This window comes from Natrix helvetica (assembly GCF_964273705.1).
Source record: "Natrix helvetica genome assembly, chromosome: 2".
NCBI classification, from domain to species: domain Eukaryota; kingdom Metazoa; phylum Chordata; class Lepidosauria; order Squamata; family Natricidae; genus Natrix; species Natrix helvetica.
The window spans coordinates 113,626,308-113,647,872 of NC_138552.1; the positions used below are offsets into that span (position 1 = coordinate 113,626,308).

General features: G+C 37.5%; 2 protein-coding genes across 2 annotated transcripts in view; one reads left to right on the forward strand and one right to left on the reverse strand.

Annotated features, from left to right (window-relative positions):
* HGD (homogentisate 1,2-dioxygenase) overlaps nucleotides 1-13,788 on the forward strand; it is a 28,895-nt gene extending 15,107 nt beyond the window's left edge. The window contains exons 5-14 of the mRNA XM_081941672.1: nucleotides 285-344; nucleotides 1,106-1,197; nucleotides 2,260-2,294; nucleotides 2,429-2,508; nucleotides 3,946-4,045; nucleotides 6,754-6,878; nucleotides 9,834-9,938; nucleotides 10,189-10,315; nucleotides 11,291-11,472; nucleotides 13,422-13,788. Of these exons, the coding sequence (XP_081797798.1) occupies nucleotides 285-344; nucleotides 1,106-1,197; nucleotides 2,260-2,294; nucleotides 2,429-2,508; nucleotides 3,946-4,045; nucleotides 6,754-6,878; nucleotides 9,834-9,938; nucleotides 10,189-10,315; nucleotides 11,291-11,472; nucleotides 13,422-13,547 (1,032 nt within the window). The 3' untranslated portion in view covers nucleotides 13,548-13,788. The remainder of the gene's footprint in view (nucleotides 1-284; nucleotides 345-1,105; nucleotides 1,198-2,259; nucleotides 2,295-2,428; nucleotides 2,509-3,945; nucleotides 4,046-6,753; nucleotides 6,879-9,833; nucleotides 9,939-10,188; nucleotides 10,316-11,290; nucleotides 11,473-13,421) is intronic.
* A 3,628-nt stretch (nucleotides 13,789-17,416) lies between these two features.
* NDUFB4 (NADH:ubiquinone oxidoreductase subunit B4) lies at nucleotides 17,417-21,359 on the reverse strand. The gene is made up of 3 exons (XM_081943036.1): nucleotides 21,061-21,359; nucleotides 20,334-20,480; nucleotides 17,417-17,584 (listed from the first exon to the last, which is right to left on the reverse strand). Exons 1-3 carry the CDS (start codon nucleotides 21,328-21,330, stop codon nucleotides 17,522-17,524), a joined length of 480 nt encoding a protein of 159 aa, XP_081799162.1. The 5' UTR covers nucleotides 21,331-21,359; the 3' UTR covers nucleotides 17,417-17,521.
* Nucleotides 21,360-21,565: the final 206 nt, after the last annotated feature.

Sequence of the window (21,565 nt, forward strand, 5' to 3'; positions counted from 1 at the left end):
ACTAAATCCACAATCTCTTCCCTGTAAGTTATCAGAAAACTGCTATCATGTCCCTCCTTAGTTTTCTCTACTTTAGGCATGAAGAACACAGTTGTTCATAGGATTTAGCCTCCAAACGTCTTGCCATCTTCATTGCTTTTCTTGCACTCTTTCCAGTTCCTCAGCAACTTTCTTGTACTATGATGACCACACCTGGACATTTTATATAAGAAATATGTTTACTGTAGTATAAAATAACTCATATGGCATCAATTATTTTAGAATGATATTTGTCTTTATTTCAGTTGAGATGGAAGCCATTTGAGATCCCTATAATCTTTCAAAAAAAGCTGGACTTTGTAACTGTAAGTAACCATGTAGAAGCATTAAAAGCATTTTTCACTTAATCTTTCTAATATGAGTAAGAATGGAGTTTTCAGCTTGAAGAGAAGGTGCTTGAGGTCATGGTAGACTTACCTTCAAGCTTAATTTTTGCATGCATACACATTAACCTACATGTAGTCTTCATTTTATAACTGTTTTGTTTAGGGGCCACTTGCTAATTACTATAAAATGACAACTTTTATAGAATTCCAATTCCTACTACAATGGCAGATAACTCTTTTGAATATACCTGTACTAAATGTACTAAATAAATGGATGTTTCAATATTTAAAACTCTCCTTGATAATTAACTTTGGTAATATTCTCCACATCAATTTCACTCTGTGCCTTTTCAACTGTATGAATATTTTGCCAACTCATTTTTTGCTGTTCAACTTTTTACAAGGTCAGGTCAAAGTTTTCCAACAGACGTCTATGTAAAATAGAATCCAGGATGCTCAATGGCAATTAAACCTGTGTTAAATAATTTCTCAATTTTTCTGAAATAGCAAGCTAAAATTTTTGACTCTTAAATCCAGAAGTATCCATATCCTGTAGTTTTAGGAAAGCAGAACTGCTGAAACACCAGTAGTTAAACTTCTCCTCAACAGACAGCTTATTAAACTGTATTAAGTTCTGAATTTCTAATTCTGCCATGCATTATGATAGTAACCAAAGGAAATCAATGATTATACCTGGGTTTTCTTATAATTACTTTCTTATAATTACTTTTTTTTCATAGGGACTATATACTTTGTGTGGTGCTGGAGAGCCAAAGTCAGGGGATGGGCTGGCAATTCACATCTTCATCTGTAACAACTCCATGATTAACAGGTCTGTATGGAGTCAACCTGAGTATCTCATGGGTTCGATCTAAACTTCTAAAAGTGTGGATATATGGAGATAGCCCATATGCTCTGACTATTCATTTGACTTCTATTAACTTTTCCTTTCTTTCCTCATCTATATATTATGCATAATTAAAAGGTTTATGTCACAAAATGGGGCAGATGGGTTCCAACTTGATTCTTTAGCAAATATTACAAACGTCATTACAACTTTCATGAACTTTGATGCAGGCCTTGTCTGCTTAGAAGACAACCCTAAATTTAAGTTTAGCCCCATACACCTCCCCCCACAAAAAGTTAAACAGAACATTTTACTGATCTCAGATTTGGGGTGGTTATTTCAGAAAAATCACCTTCTTTTCAAATAAATATAGCAAAAAAGTAAAAGTGACAATAAGCAGAGGGAAATGTACAAGAATATTATTCTCCCAGTGTGTCTGAAACAAGATATAGCAATCTATTTGACAAGAGAATTTTTAAAAATCTATGTATCACCAGATCAAGCAATTGACCTTGCTGGAAATGTTGGAATTTCACTTTGTAAAAAGAAAAGCAAATTGTCTAGCAATAGAACCAGGAAACTGATGAGTAGTCTGCTAAGAAGGATTAATATTTTGCACAGGAAGGGGGGATTCCCAAATTACTAAACCTTGTTGCCTGATTAATGGATTTTAACCTCCTTAAAGGTTACATGAGACCTTTTTAACCTTTAGATGGGAAGTTACTGATACGCGGTAATTCAGAAATCAAGGATTGGCAGCTATATGTGAACCCCAAACAACATGTAGTAGAAAAATGAAAGGCATACATTAGCATGGGGTTTTTTGTAAGAATTTGCTTGAAAATTAAGTTTTATCGACCTTCCGGGGAAGAAATAGCAGACTGAAGACAGTTCTGTGAATGACTAGAATGGAATGAAGAGCTGGCGGATATAATTCCTCTCTGGACAAGCATTGGAACTTTCTTCAGATTATGACTTTGGAATCTAGAGTTCATAATATATTCCCCCAAATTGTGTAATCACTTGTGTTTTTTTTTTTCAATATAGATGTTTTTGTAATTCTGATGGAGACTTTCTGATCGGTGAGTTGCGAACTATTACTCTGAAAGTTTGTATACTGTTGTTTCTTTTACAAACTGAAATGTTAATTGGGCAGAATCACAATATTATCTTGGGTAAACAAATAGAATTCTGTGCTTGCATTTTCTTCATCCAGTACCACAGCAAGGGAAACTGCTCATCACTACAGAGTTTGGCAAGCTGCTAGTGGAGCCGAATGAGATCTGTGTCATTCAGGTAAGCACTAGAGCCATCATGCCTAGTCTTCACTCTTCACCTCATAACTCCTGAGGGAAATGGACAGATGAACACTGATGTATATCCATGTTTGAATTTATTCCATGGCTTTAAAAAAAAAGCCTGCTTGTTATGCTTTTTCTAAAAAGATGTGATTGTATACCCATGTGTAAGTTTTTAATATGTTAAGTATATATTTTCTTCTGATAATGTGCAAGACTAATAGTACATCATTTTAGAAATATCCCACATATTTATTCATTCTCCCTCTCTCTCCCCCCCTCCCCCCCTCTATCTCTCACACAAACACGGATGTATACATATGTATGTATAAGAGCCAGTTTGGTCTATTCGTTAAAGCAAGGTAAAAATCAGGAAATGTTCAATCATCCCACCTTAGGCATATAAGTCCCCTGGATAATTTTGGGCCAGTACTCTCTCAGTCCATGACATAAAGCTTAGGTGACAAGCCAGCTGGCCATTCCTTTTTAAACTACTGGATCAATACTTGGTTGATCTGAAAAAACTGGACCCTGCATTTGTGGGAAAATGCTAGGAAGAAAAATAAATTCCATGTATCTGTCAAGACTTTGCTTTTTTTACCACCACTCTAAGCATAACATAGGCACAAATATCTTCTTGCTTTCTCATAACAGCTGAATCTAAGTTTGAGCAAAGTGCCTGCCTGCTTTGAGGGGAACCTCTTTATATTGCAGTCTTTGTTCCTGCTTCGGGTGACTTACAGTTATTCACAATCAACTCAGAAATTAGCACATTTGTCAAATTAAGATAAATATTCTTTGTATAGACAGTGGAAAATTTCACTGCAAAATTTTCAGGGGAGAGCACTCAGGGTTCATAAGTTATCATCTCAAAACAATTTTAATAGGAGAAAAATAGAAGAAACATGAGTTATTAAATTGGAAGGCTTCCAAAAAGGAAAGTGCATTTTCAGTTGATACCACCTCACTTTGGAACTCCCTCCTGGAAGAGAGATGGTACCCTTCATTCCTGTGAGATTTTAGGAAAATTGCCATGGAGGATAGGATAAGTGATGTTTGTATCATCTAGTTTTTCTCTTTCTTGATTTTATCATTATTATATCTATGCTCTTGGGGTTTGGGAGTTACTATTTTATGACAGCCTCCAGGAATGATAACATAGAAACAAAATAAATAAATAGCTACACATTTTTGTAATATCACAGAAATTCAGATGCTTTTGTAAAAATACCTCCACCACCTGATAAACAAAGATAGCTTTATCTCAAGGCTACCTTTAATAGATCTTTTTTGGTACTTTAATGCAATGCAGTGTTTTCAGGAAGAATTTAATGGATATAAGTTGGAATTTGATATATTCTCTGATAGTGTATTTTTATTTGGAACAATAATAATCAGTCCTAATATTTACATTTGTATTTTGTCTCCACCTTAGAAAGGAATGCGTTTTAATGTGGAAGTATTTGGAGAAACTCGAGGCTATATCCTAGAAATATATGGTGTACATTTTGAGTTACCTGATCTAGGACCTATTGGTAAATATACTTAATACTATTTCTGCTTCCAAAAATAATTATATCATTTTTCTTATTAGGACTGTCTAATAATATACATTTATTTAACACTCCTAACATGCATTTATATTTTTACCCATAAGACATGTGGAACTGGGTGAAAAATGATTCATGACAGCAAAAAAAAAAAAAGTGTAAAGTTCTGCCCCAAGGTATGGAGGATATTAAACCTAGTGCAAAGAAATGGATGAGTATCTCAGTCTTTCATAGCGCTAATAAAGGCATTGAGAAAACAACCACTGGTATTAATCGTAACATAACTGTAATGCTTTTGCTGCTGGCTGGGAATTTTGAGAATAGCAATTTAAATAGCCTTTGGGGAAGAAAGATGTACATGATGATATTATGCACTGAATAGCACATTTATAGTTCTTTCAGTTCTTCAGTGTGCCAACATTGCTGCAATTTCTCAGAATTCATTCTCCAGTTTCTTCCAATTGATTTCTCTTGCAACCAACCACACTTTTACTCTATATTATTTTCCACATCTCTAAGAGAGAGGACAATAAAGAAGTTGAAACAATCAAAAACCATTTTTATTATGAACATATAGCTAGAAATAAATTCCTGTACAGTTAAAACAACCATTCAAAGACAGCACTGAACAAGGACTCTTTTGGTGCTCAATTATGATTATCAGTGTCCCTCTGTCAAGATCACCATTTGCAACCTTCTGCTTCTGAGGAGCAGTGTCAATGGGGAAGCTGTCAGGAAGTCTCAGTCATGTGTTGTGGCCATGTGACATCACACTTAATGACCATGTGTAATTTGCTTAACGATCGCAACCAGAACCACAAGAACTGCCATCCAAGTTACCATATTCTATATCAGAGATGGGTTGCTACCCGTTCGACCCAGATTGGGCGAACCGGTAGTAGTGGTGGCGGGAGGCTCCGCCCACCTGCCTGGATGCTTCTGCGCACGTGAACCAGTAGTAAAAAATTTGGAAACCCACCACTGGTCTATGATTTTTTTTTTGTTTCTGTCACATTGCTTAGCAATGGTTTCTTAGCAACAGTTATTAAATGAAGACTACCTGTACTTCCCTTCTATATGCACACATATCTCTGTAAGTATAAAAATATGAAATCACAAATATATTTTAAAAATGCATATATTTCTTCAATCAGAAGGAAAGACGGTGCATAGGGAAGCACAAAACTCACTAACGGGAAAGGATGTACTTGGATTGCCTCCATGCAACCACTGCCATAGAACTTCTGGATGTGATAGAATAAAAGTCATCAATAGCACTCTCTCATGTCAAATGACTAGACCGCAAATGTCCCTTATCTTCAAAAGTTCCCCATGAATTTTGAGAAATTGAATGGGCCATCACAAGGAAGAGTCGAATCCATTATTTCAGTATTTCCATTAATTACTTGACTAAGATAGTAAAAGGAATGCATATCAAATTTGAGAATGACAGATATGGATTGTTTCATATCCTTGAAAACAGGAATACATTTCATAACCATGTACATAAAGATTGGGCTAAATCAGTGTTTCTCAAACTTGGCGACTTGGCATAGCTGGCTGGGGAATTCTGGGAGTTGAAGTCCACAGGACTTAAAGTCGCCAAGTTTGAGAAACACTGGGCTAAAGCAACAGAATGAAAACTGTTGATTGTACACTGAAATCAATGTGATATAGTTGCAAAATATAAATGCAATTTTATGTTGCACGAGCAGTTTTTAAAGTATAATTTTCAATTCATAGAAGGTAATACTTCCAATGTATTGTGCATTGATCAGACTCCATTTGAGTATTCTGCCCAGTTGTGACATGTTTTAACAAGAATTCAAGAAATTAGGATAATTCAGATAAAGGCAAAAAGGATGATTGGGGATTATGGAAGGTGGTTGGTATGTTTAGCCTTCAAAAAAGATAACCAAGCGTGGATATGATTGTACTCTTGCAATATTTGAATGCATGTCTTATGTCTTATACAAGGGTGTAATGCAGAAAAATGTTTTCTCTTGTTCCAGAGTGGAAGGCATAGAATAATGCATTTAAAGTTAATGAAGCCAGATTCTGATTCAATGTTAAACATATTAAAAAATATTCCACAGAGCTTTGTATGCGGGCCTTTCTATGAAAATGAACTGAAAACTTCTGTTAGTTCAAAATACAGCAACTAGGTTGCTCATTGGGATTGGCTAATGTGAATGTACTATCCCATTTTTTGCCATCTAGATTGGCTGGCTGTTTTGGAGCCAAAATGCTGGTTTTGACCTTTAAAGGCCTATAAGGCTTAGAATCAATTTACCCAATGGGCCTCCTTTTCTTGTAAAACCCTTAACTGGACTTTAAGATTATCTAGTGAGGTCCTCTTAGTAGGGGAGAGATTTTCTGTAGGAGCACCCTATTTATGGAATGCCCTCTCCTGGGTGGATTAACTGGTCTTCAAACTAAAATAAGACTTATTTTCCTGAATTTTAAACTGGCTACTAACTGTATTGTAATTCATATAGTTTTATATGAATTTTATTTGAATTTTAGACCTTGCAGTTGACTAATTTTCATGATTTTTTTATTTTTTATTTTATTCTTTAATTGAAGTTGTGTTTTTAGTTTGTCTAATGGTAAACTATCAGGTGACAATGATTAGATTGATCTCAAATTTCAAATATACAAATAGTTACAAAGCCTTTATGTTTTTTTTTTAGGAGCCAATGGCTTAGCTAATCCACGAGACTTCCTTGTGCCCGTTGCCTGGTATGAAGATGGCCAAACAGCTGACGGTTACACAGTGATCACCAAGTACCAAGGGAAACTCTTTGAGGCAAAACAGGTGGGAAGTTAGAATTTAGAGAATTAAGAATTTCATTAAAAATTAGTTTGGAGAGGTTCAGATATTAACCTAGCCCACAACTAGGCTTTTCTTCAAAACAAGTGAATGTTTTTTCAAAACACTTTTTAACTTGAAACAAAGATGAACACTTCTGGAATTCAACACTGAAATTCATTTTTTGGGTGGAGGAACAAAAATGTCAAAACCATACATTTAACTGATAGAAAAATATAAGGCCTTTCCCACACAGTATATTTTATTCAGGGAAATTGAAGTGCTTGCTTTTATAACATTTAACATTCCGTAATTAATAGTAAAAGCAGGGGATTCAGATCAGGTGCAAGTCAAGTTTAAAACAGAATCTGTGACTAACTGCAGAAAGAGCTAGTATAACTGGAATAGCATCAATGATGGAAGAGGAATATATTTAATGATGATGGTTGCACTATCCTAGGTTCATGTGATCACCTTTTGCAAGTTTCTTACAAGAAAGTCAATAGAGAAACCAAATCTTTTTACAACCATGTTACCAGTACTAACTTTAAAATTCAGTGATTCATTTAACGTCTCTGACAAGAAAGGTAGTAGAATGGGCAAAACTTACTTAAACACTCTCTTGCTTAGCAATGGAAATTTTGGACTCAAATTGAAGTCTATCTGTATGATAGTGCAACCAGTTATTCCAGTGGTGGGTTCCCTTTTGCTGAATGTGTTCAAATCTGTCTGTGTCTGTCTAAGTTTAAGATGCTTTAATATGTATTGCTGCACTGAATAGGACCTGGCCACCTGGCTTCATGTCCCAGCTCCATGATTCTAGTCACACACATAAGTGAGATGGGTGTCTAGGTACATTGAAATAAATTATCTTTTCCTACAAATAAATTCTATTGACACTTTTACTACTTATTTTTTCCTGTATTTATGCATCTTTGCATTAATCATTACTCTATTTTTGTCAATCAGAAATTAGATATGAGTTTTACAACAAAATACTGAAGTCCATCTATCTCTTACCACAAATGCTCTGATTATTATCTTCAAGCAGGGTGCTCTGCTTTCCCTCAATATTCTGTTTTCTTTTCAGCAAACACCCAACATTTGAAGGCTGCTGGGCATACTCATTACTTAACTGTGAATTATCTATTTATATTTTGTTTTCTAAACAGCCCATCTTACTCAAAGAAAGCCCCTTTGTCTTGTTTTATGAATTTGTGCTTTGGGGTTGGATACTTCTGTAGTTCTCAGGAATTGACCAAAAACGGTGAACATTGTTCTATTTCTAGTAATCTTACTTTAGATGAGGATGTGCGCATGCTGCATGGCAAAATAAAGAGTGCTTGATGTACCTATCCATAACAAATAGAAAACAAAAATGAAAAATCAATGACTTGTTGGTAGTCAAGTGACATACAAGTTTGATAAATGGTATTTAAATTATTAAAATGTGTGACCTTAAAGATCAGAAAATACAAATAGAACTAAATGGTAATCCTATATCTCCTAAATTAATAGTTAGTAGTTTATCTGCCTTACTGTGCTAAAGTTTTCTGCATGCTGCTTAAGATCCCACCCATAATTACTTAGGCAGAAGTTGTGGAACTTAGAATAACGTTATTGTCACTTTGAATGTACGCTACTTGGCATATATTAAAATGAAATTTATTTGCATACAGCTCTCAAAGGGTCATCACCTCCAATATAAACATAAATAAATAAATAAACAAATAAATAAATACAAAATTACACACATATATTATGTGACACAGAGAAACAACAGTCTAGTTCAGATGTATATCTGTACATGGCGAGAGAAACACATCTTGTAAGTTTACCAGACAGATGGCATAGGGAACGAAGCTGTTGCAGAATCTGGTAGTCCTGCTAGAAATGCTTAGAAATCTCCTCCCAGAGGGGAGCAACAGAAACAGACCATAAAGTGGGTGTATGGGGTCTATAACAATGCTTTGACCTCTAAGCACATTGCATTTATAAGCAGTATCCTGAATAACAGGAAGCAAGCTTCCTATAATAATATAACTTCCTTCAGAAGTTGTGGGAGCTTCATCCCTTGCAGCTTTCAAGAAAAGACTGGACTGCCATCTGCCAGAAATGGTGTAGAGTCTCCTGTTTGGGCAGGGGGTTGAACAAGATGACTTAAGAGTTCCCTTCCAACTCTTAATCTGTAATCTGAAAAAGATTGCAGGCAGAGCGTTTAATCTGTAATAATCTTCTCGGCTGTCTTTACCACTCTCTGTATGGCCCTTCTATCTGAGGCCACCAAACCAAACAATGATGCAGCTTGTTAAAACGCTCTCAATTTTGCCTGTGTAAAAAGTGGCCAGGACAGAAGGAGAAAGATCTGCTCTCCTCATTCGATGCAGGGAATGCAGGTGCTGGTTTGCACGCTTCACTAAGGATGACATGTGGAGAGACCAATTCAGATTGTTAGTAATCCGCAGCCCCAGATATTTAATACTGTTGACCATCTCTACAGCTGTATCCTTGATACTGAGTGGAGTATGACTATGCCGTCTCTTTCTAAAATCTACAATAATCTCCTTTGTTTTATTAACATTTAGAACCAAGTTACTTTTATTGCAGCTTTATTGGAACCATGGGAGTCAGCGAAACGAGTTGCTGGTTTTCCAGTTTGCTTCTGCTGGTCAATTACCAATGGATGAGGACCATTACTGGCAGATAATGCTTTTAAAGAAAATACAAATGTTACACTCCCAAGGTGGAGTCCCTTTGGAAAAAGTGGAAAATGCGGGTGTTGCTGCTGTATTTCATTATAGCTTTATTGTAATGGTAATTTGTATTATAAATTTACTATATGCTTTATCTATGTTGTCAGCTCCTGAACTCTCCCGCCCCCAGTGTGATATTTTTTTAATGTGGTTTTGGATATCAGATACTTTCCATGTCTTAAGGTAGCTGTGTTGTTTAATCTTACAGAACTGCTCTCCCTTCAACGTTGTGGCTTGGCATGGGAATTACACACCATACAAGTACAATCTCAGCAATTTCATGGTCATAAATTCTGTGGCTTTTGATCATGCAGTAAGTTCTTGTTAGGTCTTAGTTCTGATCTTAGAGTACTTTGGTTAGTCCTTTTGAATTAAACAAAGCAGACTTCTGATTTCAGGAAGCCTCAAATAAATTATAAGTTTCAGTTTTGTAATTTACATGGAAATAAAAGAATTATGATTTGCGGTTATGACTTTAAATTTGCCTTAAATGTAATTGATTTTTTCAGATTAGCATGATTATTTTAATAATGGCCAATTTCCCCCATCCCACTTTTTAAAAGGATCCTTCCATCTTTACTGTCTTAACTGCAAAATCAACCCGTCCTGGAGTGGCAATTGCAGATTTTGTTATATTTCCACCTCGCTGGGCCGTGGCCAACAACACTTTCCGTCCACCTTATTATCACAGTATGTATGTCGTTTTTGCTATGTAATTTCACATAGATAGCCCCTGACTTACAGTCACTTAACAATTGCTCAGTTACGACAGACCATCTCATATGTTAGGAACAAAGAATCAGGGCTGTGTGTTAAGTTCCAGTTAAGCTGTTTTATTGCTTATACCAAAGCAATTAATTTATTGCTCAGTCCTAAGAACAGGGGTGTCAAACTCGTGGCCTATGGGCCGCATGCATCCCATGCTGGCCATGCCCACCCGTTTTAGTAAAGGGGGAAAAAGTTGCAATATGTGTCGTGTCATCAAGAGTTTGACACCCCTGTCCTACACCAAAGCTACTTATGACTCATTTTCAGTTATATCAGCCGTACACACACATATGCATTTGGGAAGCTTGGCAGCTGCCTCTCCTTAATAGCCATTTACAGTGCTCCACAATTACGTGACATTTTCTACCACTTTCTGGCATTTACTTCCAGTTTCTAGCAAAAAGAGCTATTGGGAGAAATGGATTTGCTTAACAACAAAATTCATTTAAGAACTGTAAAAATATTGTTGTAATTTCAAATCTAATCATGTGCTGCCTTGATTTACAACCCAACAATTTTCAGCTGTAATTCCAGACTCAGTTAGTGTTATAAGTTGAGTTTTATCTGAATTTGAAGATACAGAAGACTTACTAACAAAATTTAATAACTAGGCCAGATGTTTGAAAGATCCCTGATAAAGGGCTGCAAATTCCAATTCTTGGAAATACAGTATATACTAAAGTGAAGGGAGGGAAGGATACCCTGCTGTTTGCTTGTTCTAAAAATAACATCCAGTGGGACTTTGGACAGTTCTGGTTCTATACGACTAAATGCTAAATACCAAATCTGTAGTGGTCTTCTTTATGTTTCAAACTCGTGCCAGGCTTAAGCTACCTCAATTTAATTGATCAAATCTCAATAAATTTGATCAACCTTTTTTAAAAAAAAAATCCACAGGAAACTGTATGAGTGAATTTATGGGCTTGATCAAAGGGAATTATGAAGCAAAGGAAGAAGGATTTTTACCAGGAGGAGCCACTCTGCACAGCATGATGATACCGCATGGACCAGATGCTGAATGTTTTAAGAAGGCCAGCACAAGCAAGCAAGAGCCTGAGAAAATTGCAGAGGGAACTATGGTAAGTGTTTGGAAAATCTAAGGATTTTCACATTAGCGTGGAAGTTGCTGTTAGGACGCAGGTGGTCAAGGCAAGGCAGGCCTCTAGAGAGTCCTTTATTGCTCTAAGTAAATGTTCCAACAAATGGCTACCCAACAACCAGTAAGGTTCTACCCCACACTATCCTGAAAACAGGCACCCCAGTCCCGCAAACAACAGCCTGCATATAACAAAAAAGTCCACACAGACCAGGTCCAGTCCACCCGGCTGAGCCAATGAGGCAAATTGTGGTCCACAAGGCAAAGACAAAGCAGCAGACAGTCCTCAGGGCAAAGGCAAGATACAAAGCAAAAGGCAGTCCTCAAGGATAGGAAAGGCAAAAGGCATTAGTCAAAGCTGGGGAAGTGTAAGCGGAAACAAATTTGTTCCTGGCAAAGACTAACTCCCCATGGCTTCTCCTTAGGTCAATCCACTCCAGGTGTTTCTTGTCAGGGGGGATGGGGTCACCTTTTCCTGAGGAACGTCATAGTCCTTCTCTGAGCTTGCCAACGCTCCATTCGCCGTGCCCTTGGCTTGAGTGGGGGAGGCAGCTGTTCCTCATCAGAGGGGATCTGCAGCTTGTCAGCACCACTGCCTATCAGCAGCCCATCCTCCCCTATGTCTAGGAGGGCAAGCAGCTCTCCATCCAGTTGACCACCTCCCCCAATGTCCAAGGGGCCTGGGACAGCATTGTCCCCAGTCCCTAGCCTCCCAAACATGCCAAGGGGGATGTGCCATCCCCGTTAGACGCTACCGGTTCCAACTCCTCCTCCTCCAAACCGAGCTCCGATGGGGCTGACAGCTATCTATGCTATCTCAGTGGTTAGGATGCAGGACTTGTTTGCTGGTAAGCTGACAACCCGATTTAAGACCTGAGTGCCATGTGACAGTGTGACTCGTGTTACTTGCCCCAGCTCCAGCCCCAGCTCCTGCCCATCTAGCAGTTAAAAAGCAGGCAAATGAGTAGATATGAGTAGATGTGAGTAAATTCCATGATGTCATGCTGGCCATGTGACCACAGAAATGTCTTTGGACAGTACTGGCTCAGTGGCCCTTGAAATGGAGATGAGCACCACCTAGTTGGCAGTGGGGAGCAGAGTAAAACCTGCAGGGACTCATCCTGCCCACACTGGAACTGAGAGACTTTTCTTTTCTCCGACTTTTTTTTAAAAAACAAAGCTTATAATCTCATAACTAATTGGAATATTAAGATGGGGAAAAATATATAGTGGCAGTTGTGTTGACAATCCTGATGAGAACTGTATGCAAGAATGGAAACACAGCTAGTTGCTGAGTTCAAATGAGGAAATCTGCCTCTATTCCTCATTTTGTGCTCAGCTGAGGAAACCAACAATTTGCTCTGTTTCATAAGACCCTAAATACATATTTGTAAAAAGTGTTTTAATAGTTTAGTTCAGCATGTCTGGCTTTAACTCTGATTGTATGTATCACTTTTACTGTAAAACACTAAGACATTCTAAGCATCAAATTTGTTAAAGAAAAATATTTCCTGTTACAATTTTAAACTCTGCTACAAAACTACAAATCTTTGCAATTCTCACATGAATGCTTGTTGTCCAATTAGCTGATAAAATAGCCCATTTCACTGTACACTAGCACTTCCTGCTAAACTTGTTTTAGTTAAGATACGTTCATAAACTAAATATTTGACAATCAGCTCAATAATTCCTAGTTTTTCTAATGTTTTATTTCATATTAAAATCTAAATTCTCTGCAAAATGATATAAAATATAACAAGCCAAATGATAACATGAGCACCAACATATGATAAAAGCAAAATAGCAATAACATGACTTAATCAGTTAAAATAGTGTACAATAGGCAAAGCAGTATTTTTTTTTTGTCCATTTCATTCAAACCAAATACTGCTCTATTTATTCTTGCAAAATGCCTTCTGTTTTTTTCCCAAGGCCTTCATGTTTGAATCTTCCCTTAGCTTGGCTGTGACCAAGTGGGGGCTGAAAACCAGCTTGGATAAGAATTACTACAAATGTTGGGAAGCGCTGAAGATCAATTTTAATGACAAATGTAAATGAAGATACCAGAAGTATCCACATCCAGTTTCCTCATTCCCAAGTAGTTCAAGAAAATCATGGAACAATATCTTAACCATCTTGTATGAAAATCTGAAAGAATGAATGTCTAGTAGCTGAAAAGTTAAAATAACTAATGTGAACTGTTTATGTAAAATTGTCCATTATGAAATTGGAAATATCTGTAAGTCCATTATGTCATACCCAGTATTAAAAAAGAACAAAAAAAAACACTCCAAGAAAACTTGTTTGATTTAATGACTTATGTTGTTGAAGAACTTCTTTTATGAGGTGATTTCTCAGATACATAATATATCATTGAGCTCAAGAGTGAGAAATTTTCATTTAGGGAGAGATACAAAATCTCTCATTTTGAGAACAATCTATGTTTATCTTCAGTTTAATTTTCTACAAAATATAGCAGATATTTCTTCTGCCTATCTCCTTTGCAAAAGAAAACCAGGAAAATAGCTGTAATTTATGTTTCACCAGTAAAGAAAGCTATTAACTCACAAGGCTCATTTTCAGAACTACTAGTTCACTTTGTTTTAGGAAAAAGTACAGAGGCTAGGAAGAAGAATGGGGATAAGGGGAGTAAAAAAGCATATTTTTGGTTGTTCTTGAAACTTATATGGTTTGCTGAAACAGTAAAATCAAAATTCAGAGGGAAAAGGTGCTGTGGCCCAAAGTTGCAGAAAAGATGGATTGGAAAGGATCAGGCAAGAAAAAGGAGAAAGACAAGAGTCTGAATGGCAGACCGAAATGCAATGGGGGGATGTGGAGAGAAAAGAGATATCAGGAACGTATGATACAGTCCATGTAATCTTGAATTTTTTTATTAATACAATGTTAGCATATGTTCCTTAAATTTCTATTAAGCGTCAGCTAGAATCTTGCTTTTTATGATTGCTGGTGGAACAAATAATCTCTTGCTAGAAAGTTCAAGCTAAAATAGGAACTGAACAGCTCTACTTTATTACCCCAAATTACCTTGTAATTTGTTTACTGGAATACCATTTTTTTTCTATTTTATTATTTTAAATGTATCTAAAGGAGCCTTTTTTGTTGCATCCTAGCATCCTTTGGTAATCTAAGAGGTTCTGACTTTTAGCTTTCATGAGAGCATCTACAAATCTAGGCCACCTGTATGTATTCTTAATTACTTGATTTTTACATTTTATATTATGTGTTCCTTTTTAAAATTCTTTCCAGCCTAGTAGAACTTGAGAAAAAGATTAGGTGAAGGGGATTACAATTTTGCTTGTCAATAAGATAACTCCAAAACAGAACAGGGTCAAGTGTAGGGTTGGGGATGGAGGAAAGACACAGGTAACAATTGAAAATGGGCTAGATCAAGACAAGGACTGCAAAAACCATTCCCCCAAAACTTTCTGCAATGCATTCCAGCACTGGACAGTTAGCTAGAACTGATGCTGTGAGAAGTGACTTTGAGGCTGGGCAAGAACATTGATTGGAGACTTGCTGTAAATGTTCCCAACGATGCTGTAACAAACACATAATAAGAGCCAGTGTCTCTTTTACAGAAACTAGTGATTTATTAACAGCTTCATTAGGCAATTCTTATTTGCAGACATTTCTTTCACTTTGTCTATCTGCTTCTGAACTTTGCCCCCCCCCGTTCCTTTCCTCCCCTCACTCTATCATAAATCACATTACCCAATAAATACACACATCTCAAACCAGCTACTGTAATCTGAGATCCAACTCTGCCGACGGTATGCATGGAATGTCAACACAGAAGTTGACACCTACATGGTTGGATTGGAGATTATTAAAATGTACTCCAGATGGCAGCCAGAGGGCACTGATGAAGACTCTCTTCCCAGAATGTGAGAATGAGGGATCTACTTTTGTAAGGGGTTGTTGCAAGTGCAACTCAAGTAGATTTGAGACGTTGCCTTCCTGATAGCCATTAGGAAAGAGCTAGGTAGGCTAGAATAATTTGTTTAGGGAATAGCAGGGATAAATGTTGATAAAATTTATTCACACACTGCTAAGCTCTCAGAGGTATTTCCATATGGCATCTTATCCTGGGGTGTATATGAAAGTACTATACAGGAAAAATGGATGCAAACAACGGAATAACAATTGGCACTTCATGCTTTTGAACAAGATCTATATACGGACAAATTGTCTTAACTACTACCATGCCCATCATACAAATTAAAGTGGTGTTTATTAGGGCTATATATTGCTACAGACTGAAATATACACACATTTATTTATTAACTTTATTTCCTGCCCATCCTGCTTCAAAGTGACTGAGTGGCTTACAGCATTAAAAACATTAGAATCATAAAAGACAAATATTTTTAAGACAAGAAAAATGGAAACTACAATGAAAAATAGAATTATAGTTAAAAATGGAACGGAAGGAACAGGATGTGCAGGAGGAGAAAGTGGGATTGCCTCTTAATTCATTTATCACATCCAGCATGATTCCCCCATTGGGTCATCAAGCCATCTGGCAGAGCAAGGTCTTCAGGCCTTACAGAAGGTCAGAAGAGAGGGAGTCAATCTCATCTCAAGTGGCACGATGGCCCACAGGGCAGGAGCCACTCTTCTCCTGGACCGTGCCAACTGGGATTCCTTGACAGACTGACTGACTGGGCCCACAGCATACCTCCTCTGCCAGTGCAAGTGGGTGGGCCTGTTCCAATGGGGTGAGACAGTTCATCAAGTAACCTGGACTTGTGCCAAGTTAAATCCCAGGTCAGCGGGGGTGGGATCCTACTGGTTTAACAACAGGTTGCTGACTCCGAAGCACTTTAGCTTGTTAAGATTTATGGGTTCCAGTAACTTTGTTGAGGCTTGTCTGGTTCTTTTCTTGCCTTTGTGTGGCATTTTGGAGTGCTGGGTTAAGCCAGAAGTACAACTGGAAGCTTATTTCAGAAGCTGCTACTTTGTCACCATTTTGGCTCCTCTTCATGGACTCTTTATAATTCTGAATCTGAAGTACTGTAGAGTTATATTTTTTATTCAAAATACTGCACAATGCAGTATTTCTGTGAGAATTCCTTCACATCATCTGAACCAGGTTAGAGAAAGTTCAGAATGTCAGGGGAAAAATGCCCTGGGGAAATCTGAGATCAATGGACCGTGGCTGATTCCCTTCCGCATATCTTTTGAGATATTGAGAAAAATAAAAGTCTTTATGGTCTGATAATTAATAAACAAACTTTAATAATAAAATAAAAAGTAAATGAAACAGAAATAACTAATGGTTACATTTTGATAATGAAAGCTACGTCTGCCAAGCTGGCAGCCAAACAAAGAAGAAAGGAATTTTGGAATGTGTAACGCATGCGCAATAAATCACTTTCAGATAAGAACTTTTTGTTTTATGACCTGCGCAATAAAGCTTTCTTAGTTTAACTCTTGAGTGTCAGTTTAGGCAGTTCAGGCCTAGCAAACTTTTTAACATCGTGACACAGAACACATTAAAAAAAGCAATGGATCTATCAGACAGAAATGTAAAGATGCAACTACAATGTAAATTTTTCTCCATTGTCACTAATGCAGTAGGAACTGTTATGAGAAAGAAATTTATCAAATACTTGAAACAAACCCATAAATTATGATGTGAACAGTTCAAGATGAAAATACCCACATCCCATTGAAATAAGAAATGAGAGGAACATTATGTTCAAATGTATAAATAGTTTTTAAAAATTCTTTTTAAAAATTCTTAGGGATATGGAAAATCAATCATATAAGGGTTGGATTTCAATGACATAATTGCAGGCCATTATGGGAATTGGGAAGGAGAAATAGAAATAGTTCCCTTTATTTTAAAAAATAAATATTGTTATTAATTCATCAGGTCTCATTATAAAGTAATACTATTGACATGAAATAAACCATAATTTATTTAGTAAGGTTTATTTTGAAAGTAGACTTACAGAGAAATAAAGTTTCTCCAGCAAGATTTTTATACATAATTTTCACACACAGACTTAATAGCCAGTACGGAACCCCTCATCATATCTGCCTTCTGATTTGAGTCTTTCTTTATAATCCTGCACAGAAAAAGAAATTCCAAGGATTAAAGTCATTTCAAAATGGAAACCTCCTTCCAAGCACTGAGCAGAATCACAGAGTAACAAGAGTTGGAAGAGACCTTGGAGGTCTTCTAATCCAATTCCCCTGCTCGATCAGGAGGCCTATACCATTCTGGACAAATAGTTGTTCAATCTCTTCTTAAAAACCTCCACAACTTCTGCAGAATAAGACAGCAATCCTTACTTGGAGAAAATTCAACTAACAATGCAAATTTATGAGTTAGCTTTTTATTTTATTAAAATATTATATACTAGTCTGTTTAACATTGCAAAGTATAAAAAAATCCCAGTACTAAACATGTGTAGGAATAAACTAAATGTAGACACTTTAAGCTATAATGTGTCATTGATATTGTTCTTCATTTTTAATGTTTACTTTCACATGGTCCAATTGCCTGTCTAACACAAATAAGGACGATGACAAATATATTTGAAAAATCTGATATAACTAAATAAAACTAACAATGTAAATCATGTTACTGATCAAGACTGGGAGTATTGAATGCTTGTTTCTCAGAACTGAATTCAAATAGAATTAAACTGTATTTTAACTTAGAAATTCATTTTATCAATTCCACTTAAGTAAATTAAACCAGCATGCTGCAAAGCACAGGGTTACTTGTTATTTAAGTAGTCTTAATTTAATGGTAACACTTCCCCAGAAAATACAGGTAGTCCTCGACTTAGTGACTGTTCAAAGTTACAACAGCACTGAAAAGTGACTTATGACTGTTTTTCACAGTTACAACCTTTGCAACATCCCCATGGTCATGTGATCAAAATTCAGATGCTGGGCAACTGGTTCGCATTTATGACCGTTGCTGTGTACCAAGGTCATGTGATCACCTTTTGCAACCTTTTGACAAGCAAAGTCAATGGGGAAGCCAGATTTAATTAACAACCAGGTTACTAATTTATCAACTGCAGTGATTCACTTAACAACAGAGGCAAGAAAGGTCATAAAATGAAACAAAACTCACTTAACAAATTTCTCATTTAACAACAGAAATTTTGGGCTCAATTGTAGTTGTAAATCGAGGACTACCTATAAATGAATCAGATATCTGGAAAAGTGTAACTTTAAGGACTAAAGAAATAAAAATACTGCAATTGTTAAAAAGACATAAAAATAGTAACAGCAATGGTATTTACCTATTTCTATGTGGTTTTTTTTTTGCAGCAATAATTAAAGAGAATTCATTGTTTGGTTACCTACAACTAAACTTCCAGGTCTCTTGAATTTCAAAACATATACCAAATGGCCTTTTCTTTTAAATCTAATAAATTTATTTCCAAGCAAAAAATATATATATAAAAAAGAGTGCCCTTTTCTTTGTTTAGTTCATTGTATAGGCGAACTATAATTTTATGATTCACCAGAAGCATGCACCAAGGATTTTTTTCCAAAGTGGGTTCCAATGTCAGCGAAGAGTCTCTTTAACTGTAAATTCAGAAATGAACTGTACCAATTGCCAGAGGGACCTGGATTTCAAAAGCCCCCACTGTTCAGCCCAATGAGATAAGCACCTTCCATTAAGATATTTCCAAGCACAAAATTTCATAGAAAGGTAGCAGTAAAAAAGAATATTCGCAACTTAGGGTTGAAATGAGGGGTCCTTGGTGCTCTCTGAGCTTGCTTGTTTTCTTGCACATTGCCCTTCATTACCCTAACTAGGTAACATCATCAGGGCTACCTTAGTAAGGAGTGCTGTTTGCTGTCAGTTTATATTCTGGCGTCCTGCCTGTCTGTGTGTTTTTTTGGTTGGGTTGTTTACTGATGGCTCTATGGCAATCTCTTGATTGGGGTTACTTGATTGTTGGTCTGATGTTAACCTGGAGTTAATCTATGCTGACCTTACTGCTGATTACTGTTGGAGAGGTGCTGGAGTCTTATTCTCATTGATTGTCTCTTTTGCAGTCTATAGATGTTGTTAGTGTTTATGAATCTATGGATGGCTGATTTGTCAGCGTGCCAGACTTCTAGAAAGTCCCTGGCATTTTTGGACTTGGCTGGTCTAAAAATAATCACATTTTCTCAATTGAAACTATGGTTAAATCTGTCTATATATTGTGAAATTAACGAATTTTCATCATGTCTTCTGACCACCAGTTGGTGTTCATGGATGCATTCTGCCAGCATTCTGCCTGTTTTTGCCCTATATAATGTTTGTTGCAGTTCTTACACTGTATGTTGTAGATGACTCCTGTTTTTTTTTCTTCTGGGGTTGCTGGGTCTTTTGGTTGATGCTCCTCCTGGTAGAAACATCCTAAGCAAACCAAAAGACCCAGGAAAAGACTCAAGAAAAAACAGGAGTTATCCACAACATAAATGTAAGAACTGCAACAAACACTATGTAGGACAAACAGGCAGAAGGCTGGCAGAACTTTAGATATATAAGTTAATATAAACTGACAGCAAACAGCACTCCTTACTAGCACTGATGGTGCTACCTAGTTAGGGTAATGAAACATCTGCAAGAAAACAAGCAAGCTGAGAGAGTGCCAAAGGAAAGTAGCTATTTGTCCAGCTCTTGGAAGAAAAATAATTCACAAAAGTAATGGTAAAAGGGACACGCTGCATTATGCTTCACATCATTCCCTAGATTTTAGAGACACTTGAAGCCTTTACAGGCAGAGTCACTTCTACCAGCAAACTCAACTATTGATATACTCATGCAAAGGAATGATGTAAACTTTTAAAACTTACCCTATTGGTTTTCAAGACATAATACCAGAAAACAAAGGGCCCTGCTCCCCAAAGAAGACTCAATAGGGAGCTTTTAGGAGTAAAACGATAACTAGGATACACATTTTGCCTTCTGGCATAATCCCAACGAATAACAGCAGGATCTTCCTAAATCAAAGAGAGTGAAAAATTATTCAGTTAACACAACGAAAGAAGTCAATTATGACAGCTAGCACCTGTGCCCACCTTAATGCTACCACTCGTTTCGTGGCTTTTTCTGCACCGCGTACTATAATCGGAGATCTCCAAGCTCGGCAACTTTAAGACTTGTAGACTTCAACTCCCAGAATTCCCCAGCCAACTTGGCTGCCTGAGGAATTCTGGGAGTTGAAGTCCACAAAGTCTCAAAGTCGCCAAGTTTGGAGGCTCCTGTGCTATATGAAACACTTGCAAAAGGGGGGGGGGCGGAGATCCCCACGGATTCTTGTTGCGAGATTCAGCTTTACTTTGCGCAGCGGGCTGACATCACCAAACCTTGCAACCACCTGCATCCTCCGATCGAGGAGGAACAAGCAACAGGCTCTCCAAGTAGCCTCTTCACGGACGACTCTTCTTCGGAGGCCGAGGGCCCGCTGGAAGCCTCGGCCCGACCTGATCGACACCCCCGAGAAAGGAGAACAGAGGATCTCCGCGGCGTGCCTGACGCCTCCCTTTCGGGAAGAAAGCCCCCTCCCCTCCCGCCACTCACGAGGAGCTGCGTCCGCCGAGGGTCATTGAGCCGCAGGAAGTAGTCGCGCTTGATGCGGGAGCGGAGGGCGACCCGCTCGGCTTCCGCGCGGCGTTTCTCGGGGGTCCATTGGTATTCGTTGGGGTCCAGCTGAGGCGGCAACCTCGCTAGAGGCGCTGGGCGGTATTTGGACGCAAAGAGGGAGACAGAGGACACGACCATGGTCGAGGGCAAAACATAGGCTCCGCTTCTTCTTCCACGCATGCGCACGCAGGGCGCCTTGCCTTTCATCTGCGCCACAGAACTAAGAAAGTAGAGAACTCCATGCACGGAATTCCAAAAACGATTGTGAAACCTTGAATCCCTTTATAGTTGCAGTAATAAATGGGAGAGCAGAGTGTTTTTCAACTTAGTCAAATTTAAGACGTTTGAACTTCAACTCCCAGTACACTGTACAGTGGGGCAAAAAAGTATTTAGTCAACCACCAATTGTGCAAGTTCTCCCACTTAAAAAGATGAGAGAGGC